Source organism: Mesoplodon densirostris, chromosome 11 (assembly GCF_025265405.1).
Source record: "Mesoplodon densirostris isolate mMesDen1 chromosome 11, mMesDen1 primary haplotype, whole genome shotgun sequence".
NCBI classification, from domain to species: Eukaryota; Metazoa; Chordata; class Mammalia; order Artiodactyla; family Ziphiidae; genus Mesoplodon; species Mesoplodon densirostris.
In genome coordinates, this window is record NC_082671.1 from 72,651,434 (window position 1) to 72,660,432 (window position 8,999).

At 42.1% G+C, this 8,999-nt stretch overlaps 1 protein-coding gene across 3 annotated transcripts in view; it reads right to left on the reverse strand.

The window, feature by feature from the left end:
* The window catches only part of HMGXB4 (HMG-box containing 4), a 32,346-nt gene that overhangs the window by 22,581 nt on the left and 766 nt on the right, over positions 1-8,999 (reverse strand). Inside the window, exons 2-5 of one of the 3 annotated variants that reach the window (XM_060113052.1) lie at positions 4,820-4,918; positions 4,026-4,174; positions 3,697-3,775; positions 1,956-2,911 (exon numbers count right to left, since the gene is read on the reverse strand). In XM_060113052.1, coding sequence (XP_059969035.1) covers positions 1,956-2,911; positions 3,697-3,775; positions 4,026-4,174; positions 4,820-4,850 — 1,215 coding nt within the window. In that variant the 5' untranslated portion in view covers positions 4,851-4,918. Of the gene's footprint in view, positions 1-1,955; positions 2,912-3,474; positions 3,590-3,696; positions 3,778-4,025; positions 4,175-4,819; positions 4,919-8,999 lie in introns of those variants that run through there. The other 2 variants (XM_060113054.1, XM_060113053.1) reach the window with 2 other exon arrangements.

Genomic DNA, 8,999 nt, shown 5'->3' on the forward strand with positions numbered 1-8,999 from the left:
CATCACTGGGTATCTGTGATGAGGGTAATATCTGTATCTTGATAGAGGTTTGGACACAGAGGTGTGTGAACTTATCAAAACTCATCAGGTGGTATACTTAACATCTGTGCATTTTACCATATGTGAATTTTACCTAAAAAAAGCCCAGAAAACAAGTATTGAGCTGAAGTTAATGATATGCAAGCTGAAGTGTTTGGGGGTGTGTATATGATACCTACAACTTACTTTAAGATACATTAACAAAGATAAGATGGACTGATGGATGGATGGATGGATGATAAAGCAAACAGCAAAATGTTAACTGAAGAATCTCAATGGGTGGCATATGGTATTCACTGTACAATTCCTTCAATGCTTTTTGTTTGAAAAATTTCATAATGAAGTACTGAGAAAAATAATCAGCATATAGTTTTTAGTTTGGATTGACTGGTAGGACATGCGGACTACAGAAGGAGATGGAGGAGGAGATGCATGTTTAAGGGTCTGGATGATAAGCTCCATTAGTGACACATGGCTCTGAGGTAGCCTAGGCATCCAGGAAGAAATATTTATCACACAGTTGGAAGCATAGGACTAGAGTTCAGCTGAGTTCAGCTGTTTTACTATGTTGCTTCCTAAACATCTCTCTGCCTCCATGTGTTCCCTTCTGCTGACAACCTTTTTCTTCTTTAGAGCTTTCTCTGACCACCCTGCCCTCCTCACATTTAGCACTGTAAGATGAGTTTATGGCATTATCATGTATCACTAGAATGGAAGTTCTTGGAATAAATAGTCTCTTATACAGGATATGTGCTATTTCATGAAACAATTTTGGAATAAACAATGAATAAAACCCACCCTAGTATTGGACTGTTCAGTTCTTGACGCTCACACTGATTCTTAGCTCAGAAGGTACAGTTAAAAAAAAAAAAGGTACAGCCTTCTCTGATCTGTATACTTGCTTAAAAGGCACTCCTACTAGTGGAGGAAATCACTTGTGCCTCAATTATAGACTGAAATGAAATCGCCAATCCCATACTCTTAATATATTTGCTTTTCTCTTTCTTAGCTGCCTTTCTTTCAGATTTTACCTGACATTTAACTTTGCAGAGCAAAGGAAGAGAATGGTTGTCCTTAGGCGGCAAAACTATGACTTTTTTTCTTTCTACTATTCTGAATTTCTAAATTGCTAGAAAAATAATATATTACTTTGGTAATCTGGGGAAAAAGTTTATCTTTTAAAGGAAACCTGTAATGACACGGTCATCAGCCCCTGTACTGTAGTACAACTGCTAGAAAATTTCTTGAGTTGTGAGAAAGAAATCAAACCAAGGTGGCTGATTTCTCATTCCCGTCTCCTCAACAACAGTGAGCTCACTGAGGTCAAGAGCTGTGTCCTCCTGCCCCTCTTTCCACCTCTTAACTCCTATGGTAGCACTGGGCTTGGCACACAGGAAGCACTCAATGGTGAGAGCACACACCTTTGACACTAAAAAGAATACCAGAAAGTAGCCAACGCCAGTTAGTGGGAAACCGTTAGCTTATTTTGTTAATTGGTCATCATTCTATTTTTTTTTTCATCATTCTAATTTTGAAAATCTATTTTTCACAATGAACTCACAGAATGAATACGTTTTTATATCTCTCAACTGCCTCAGCCAGACAGCGCTGCTGAGTGAAAGAAACTGGGTTTGGCTCCTTCTGTGAATTTTAAGGGCCAGTTAGAATAAGCCTCTGTATTTCTAAACCTATGCTTGGCACGGTGGGAGAACAACTCTATCAAGAAAACCCATGAATAATTAAGGTCGCTCCTATTTTTGTACCATTGGTAATACTTTCTACTTTATATCATTCCAGCAGGTTTACCTCGCTACATTCCCAGTGGTTCATCTGCTTAATTCCAAGTCCACTTACTACTGTCAAGGAAAAACCTGCTTCACCTCTTACCCCGCATCATACTTTAAAAAATGCCTTACCTTTTCTCCTCTGTCCCTCTCTCTGTCCTTCTCCTCTCTCTTCTTTTTTTTCTCACTGTGCCCATCTGTGTGGAGGCCAGGAAGCGGCGGAGGAGGGGCGGCTGCTCCAGTGTACGGGATGCTGGCAGGAGGGCCGGGCGGCGCTGGGACCTCTCCCACTGCTGCAGCGGGAAGTCCTGAACTTCTCTTGGACTTGGAGTGTCGCTTCTCTTTATGCTTCTCCTTGTCCTTCTTCTTCTTGCTCTTCTTTGACTTCTTTTTCTTCTTGATTTCCCGGTAAGAATCATCGATCACTAACTCCCCAGCCTCTAGCTCCCCGCCAGAGGAGGAGTCTGATTCTACTAGAATAGGTTCAAGCCCTGAAAGATCAAGGTTACCACTGTGGGATTCTGGGAACTGGGAGGCATCAGACCCACAGCCTTCAGGGCCAGGAGATGAACGTGAGTCTGAGGATGACTTGTGTTTCTTCCGGGCTGTTTTCAGAAAGCTCTGTAACTCATGTCCTAGGAGTAAAGCACCTTGCTCATCCCGAGCTGACTTCTTAGAGGACTTTTTCACAGACGTTTGTTGAGAGGGGTACTGAAAAGACTCCTCATCAACTGAGCTGCTTCCCTTCTCCTTTGGTGAGAGAATAAGTTTCATCTTTAACCCATCAGGCTCACGAAGGGTCAGCGTCTCTGTGTTCACATAGAGCGGCTTCATTTTTTTGGATTTGTGGGAACCACCATCCTCCAGGGACAGCTCCCCACTGCTTCCGCTGACTTTCTTCCTGTGGTGTTCCTTTTTACTCTCTGAATGGCTTGAAGAACTGGAGGACTTTTCTCCTGTCTTTTTGGAAGGCTTGGTGCCTGTTGCCAGAGGGGAAGTGATCGCTTTCAACAGGTCCATAGCTGTATCAGCAGATTGCGGGCTAGACTTTTTCTTTTTCTTCTGTGACGACTCCAAAGACGAAATATCTAGAAATAATCAAGAGAAGTAATTGTCCATTTGACAAAGCAACTTCCAGCAAGTTTCCTCTCTCACCAGAAACACCCAACTAAGATGAGGAAGAGGCTAACAGGAATGACTGGAAGGGAGGCCCTTCAACTGATTCCAAACATTCAGAGATGATGCTCATGTGCTTCTTGGCTTGGTAGATTCTGCCTCTGACCCTGGAGACAGTTCTTGCCACTCAAGTTGTTTATCTTCACTGAGTCTTCACAAGCAACCAAAGAGAGCATACCCAGAAGAATGGACCATAGCTGCAGGATTACGAGTAGTTACAATTTAGATTACACTGAAGACAAGGCATCATTTGTTCCTGTGTTCAGGACAAATCCATTCTAGGAAAGAGTTAGTCTTGTCAGCTATGTGCATAATATAGCTACGAAAAACTGGTCTTGTGAGTGGATACGCGCTGGATTGAGAAGTAACCCACAGGTGCAGGCCAGAGGGCCCAGGACTACATATGGCAAAAGGGATGCTAGACAGCAATGGGCACAAGATAAGTGGATGATTGAGGGGAGAAGGAACCTGGTACCTGGTGTATCACAAATGAAGACTGTTCTTCTATGCTGAATCCTCCAAAATACCAGCCCTCCACCTCTCTCCTCCTTCACACTGGTTTATCGGCACTCAGAACAAGAACCACTGTCCTGTTAAATAGGCCACTGAGTCAGCAACATCTGGATCCCTTTCCCCTACCCCGACTCCAAGAACCAGTGATGTGTTTCTCCCGCCTGGTGCCCCTTCCCATCCTTACCTCCATAGTAGTAATCATCAGAGGAGTGCTTCCTCTTTTTCTTGTGCGTGTCCGTCCCCAAGAAGTAAAGTTCACTATCCTAGAATTAGAGGGGAAGAAGAGTTGAGCAATGGATAAGATGATGAGGCAACGGCAGTTTGGAACCAATGTTGTTTTCTGATGATTTGACTTTGGAAAATAAAGTAAAACACAGGAAATAGTGAAAATAGATGTGAATGATGTTTATTTTTCTTTTTAAGTGTTTTTCAAAGAAACCTCTTTCTTCAAATACTAGGAAACATGATACGAAATAGTTTAAAACTTTCCTAATTCAAATGTTTAGAATTTACCTTTAACTTCTTCTTGGAAGAATTCCTGACCTGAGCAGCGATTTCTTCCTCTTCCCTTAAAAAATCTTTGTAAGAACGTTTCTTTTCTCGTTGGCTTCGGCCAGCAGCTAGCCCTATGTCCTCAAAGCTGTGATCACCATCAAAGCAATCTGAGAAGCACAGGTTCATTTGGGAAAGGAAATGAGAAAGTCAAGTAAGTCACAACCAAATCGCCACATATGAAATGCAATAGTCCCTTCACTTCCAAATTAGAATCATGTTATTTGGTAAGTCCACTGGAACACAGGGCTAGATCCAAGGGGACAAGAATATGTCTTGATGACTTGGCTGCAAATACAGGAATCAAACATGAAGAAACAATGCTTCCACGCTATGCAAAGGCCCAAGGTGCATCCTTAGACATGGTTTCTTAGTTGTGATTTGGCAGGTGGACACAGACTTGCAGAGGTAAGGCTGAAAATAAGGATTCATGTGCTGTGCTGCTCTGTGGGTGTCCACTGTGTGATTCCTATCCTCAGACTCCTGCACACTGGAGCTGGCAAGGACCACGAGTGCTGCAGGGGATCACCCCAATAGACTACAGAGACTTATGGTTCAGACTCTTGTGTTGGAACCCTGTCCTGGTTTTCGTTTCCATGGGCCCAGTCTGGGGATGACGTGGAGTTTTACTAGTGCTCTGGATCATCACTTGGGAGTCCAGGCTGTGATGGCCAGTCCTGGTCTCTATGTCCATGGGCTGCAAGGATTGAAGAGGACACCCCCTTTGGAATGCTTCTCAGGTTAAGGGGTCATACCTTCTTTCTTCACGGAGTCATCATAAGCCATGGCGGTCCTGCCGGGCCTTTGAGAATGGGTCCCTGTGTCCAGGCTCCTTCCCGTCTACAGGACCAGGTCTGAGAAACAAAGAAGGAAAACCCTCCTGTAATGCGAAATCACTGTGGAGCAGCAACCTTCCAGACGGAAATGCGTAGTGATCCAAGGGCAGACTGGAAGGGCAGCAAGGAATAAAGGAGTGTCTTGTCACCGCCTCTTTCTGTTTGTAAATATACTAGGGATGAAGCTGTAGGAAGTGCATTAGGCTTAATTTGATTCGATTCATGAATTAAAGCTGTTGTTTGGGGAAGTATATAAAACATCTCCCATATAAAAAAAATACTTCAAGATTAATGAGAACCTCTGACATGCCAGCAGGTCTGACAACGCTGACACAGGGTGAAAACCGACATTAAGTCAGAGGGGTGGGTTCAGTTACGGGTACAAAATGCACAGATAAAGCAGGGTGCAGAGGAAGACAGGTTGTACCATGCATTCGAGACCACAGAGTCCTACCATTTCAATCGGGGAAAGGCTCGAACCGATTGTATTGCAATTTAAACAGAACTGATGAGAACGTGATAGTGATATTAAAGGTCTTGAGAGCATAATTCTTTGGTGTGCATTTTGTTGGGCTCCCTGAATGTGCTCAAAATCAGAGAAGTGTAAAAGTAGGCACGCTTCTTATATTAGTTGCCCACAGAACAGCTTTCAACGCTATCAAGCCTTTCTTAAAGGCTATAGGTGAAAATAAGGAGGAATTGTCATCTGTCCACTGGTGATGAAATTTTTATCATTATTAAGATTTTCACTGATTTGAAGAACTACTAAAATTTAAATGTTCTAAGTATTGTCTTAAATTTGTTAAAATTACTTTATTATTATTATTATTTTTTGCAGTACGCGGGCCTCTCACTGTCGCGGCCTCTCCCGTTGCGGAGCACAGGCTCCGGACGCGCAGGCTCAGCGGCCATGGCTCACGGGCCCAGCCGCTCCGTGGCATGTGGGATCCTCCCGGACCAGGGCACGAACCCGTGTCCCCTGCATTGGCAGGCGGACTCTCAACCACTGCACCACCAGGGAGGCCCTAAAATTACTTTTTTGGCATTCAAGTTTATATGTCCATTTTGACTTTGAAGATGACAAGCCATAAACTGCACTCGAAGGTAAAGTTCTTCAAATAATTTTAGGACAGGCAATGTCACAATTCCCACAGGAAAAGTTTTTGCAGGAAATCTAAAAATTATATACTAAATATATTGAAAATGTCCTCATTCAGTTAGTGAAATGCTTAAAAGTTGATCTGACTGGTTATTTACTTAAATTTTATTTTACCTTCATCACTATAGTGGGGTTTAGAAATGCTGAAGAACACTTCAATGAGACATTGCCAGTCCCTTCAGGAAGGTATGGGTAATAGTGAAGTATGTAACTTTGGGGAAAGAAAAGATGAATTAACAAGGGGAACTTTCATGAGAGTTACATTTAAAATAAACCAAAAGAAAAAACACCTACTTGCACAAGTCAGATAAGATACAATGCACAGATAATGCCTAAGTTGAAAACAGAAAGAGAAGTATTACCAAGAATGATTTACAAGTCAGATTCAGAAACATAAAAAAGCATTTCTCCACTTCCCTAAGAAGTGGAATAAAGAATGAACTTGGTCAAGGTAAGAGTGAAGAAATGAACTGGGTTATTTTACAGGTAATTGGAGAACTATTTACTCAAAGGGCTTTTCACAGGAAATGAAGGGGATATGAGGTCAGGTCTCATGTAGAAACTAGGAGGAGGCAAGATACTTAATATAGCCAGTTTTTCATGTTCCAGCATTAGGCATTAAACTTTCTCAAATAGAAATTACTGTCATCCCCTGTCCACCCAAGTGGTGTAACTCCACAAGGGGTTAGGGGAGGGGGATCATCATAGGGAATTATATCCATTCATTTAAAAATAGTATATCCACTCACTGGCACTAAAGTAGTGAGCTTATTAGAAGAGTATATGGATCCCATTAATCTTCATAGGTCGATAATGCCAAGAAATACCACATCTTGAGACCTCAGCTTAAATGTTTTCCATGATAAATGGAGTTTGGCAAAGAACGTTTGAGAAATAATGGGCAAAAAATCTTAAATATTCAACATCATCAATGTGTCCACCAATCTGCTGTCAACAACAAAATGCTCTTCTGTATGAAGCAAAGGCAGGTCCTGAGACTTATAACCAGGCCTTCCCTTTGGTAACATCAAAACTAACATAAAACAGAGCTGAACAACGAACAGTCAGAATAGGAGTTAAGTACCTCTGAAGACAGTATGAGAAAGAAAACAATGATGTCACTGGACTGTGAAAAAGTGCTCATGGTCTCATAGCTGACTGCTTTGAAAAACAACCAGTGGATGAAAAAATTGTAAAAGGGAACAGAAAATTAGGAGCTGATCCTCAGAGGCACAGAGCAGCACAGAAAACATGTGCTGGTTGTTAGCATTATGTATTAGAATTAGGCCTGCTACTATTTAATTTTTACAAAGACATGGAAGAGCACTTTATAAATTACAAGATTAAATAACCGATAGTAAAAAATGAACAGGGCCTGAAGGCAAGTCTAATTCAATAACGAACTGGGACAGCCAAGAGCTTAAAAAACTAAATTTAGACACAATGGACTATCTCACTCACAGCCTGGGCAGATCGATAGACCCTGAACTTCTGGGTTCTTTAAAATCAGTATATTATTGCAGCCCAGAGGTTAGTTTTGGTTGCTGACTCATAGAAGAAAGATGAAACCAGATAAAGAAGTCTCAAGCAACAGTGCGGAAGAAAGGCAGAGTTAGGGCAACATTTATATAAGATCAGACGACTCCTGAGATATTCTTTCCAGGTCTTGAATATTATCCACGATAAATTCAGAGTCCAGGGTTAGGCACCAGATTGTCAGGATTAATGAAAATGAAAAATATTAGGTTTGATATTCACGTTAGAAAACAGAAGCCATAATTACATTAAATGTTGGCAAATGTAAAACAGGTGTTAAAGCTCATTCTCCCGAATTCCACAAATTTTGGAGTTTACAGAATCCAATGTTGTCAACTTCAAGAGGCAGGGATAATTTTACAATTATGTCCCTCTCACTGGGCTAACAAATGACAGCAGAAGTAAAAGTTCATTACTTAACGCTGTTTAATGGAAGTAAGAAATATGCCATCATAAAAAATGTGTACTTTTGAAAGGTGCAAATTATCAAACGGCTCTTGTGGGACTTTTCTTCAGGAGATGGAAAAGGAGGGGCAGAGCTGCTCTTCCACTTGTAGGTAAGTACATGCGTGATGTTCAGGCTTTGCTTTTAGAATTATCAAAGGAATCAGGGAAAAACTGCAAATCACCAGACACAGTACTTTGTTATTTTGAAGGTCCAAATTACAAATAGTGGAAAAAAAAAGTTTCAGAAGGTAATTTTTTGAGGTCATCTGAGCCCCAGCAATCACTAACAAGCCTCTTCATCCCAAGATGTAAGTGTGTATTGAAAAAGACAACGTAAGCCTCGGAAACGGGGCAGTAAGCAAAATCCTGAGACCCAGGTCCAGTCCAGGAGGACAGCCTTGCTCAAGATTCCGTGTTCTCTTCTTCCAGCACTTCTTTCAGGAACTCAAATTGCCAGTGCAGGAAAAGGCAGATGCACATCCAGCTGTTGCCAGTTTCTGAATTGTTGTCGTTGTTGTTACTTCTAGGATAGGAGCAGGGGATGTTTTCTCATTTTCGTCGAGATCTCCTCCAATCTCAGAACCCAGCGACTCCGAATTCTTGCCACTCCCTTCTCCACGAACCTACCTATGCAGCACTCACAGCCCCTGCCAGCTCTGGGAACTGCAGAGATCCCGACAGCCTGGGATGGGGACTGAATCCTCTCACTGTAGTGCAATTGAGCGGAACCACGACGACCTCACAGAGCGGCTGACAACACACATTCCCAAAAAACCAGCGGTACAAATTTTGACAAGCCTTGTCCAATCAACGGGCTCTACTTTGGATTCAGTTTTTAAATTTATTCTGCTATGGGGGAATACAGTCAGCCCCCAGCTTAGCCATCAGGAAGCAGGGAGATAAATGGTTCTCTTCTGCCCGATAGAAAATAAAGTGAAATCTACAAGTACCAACTTT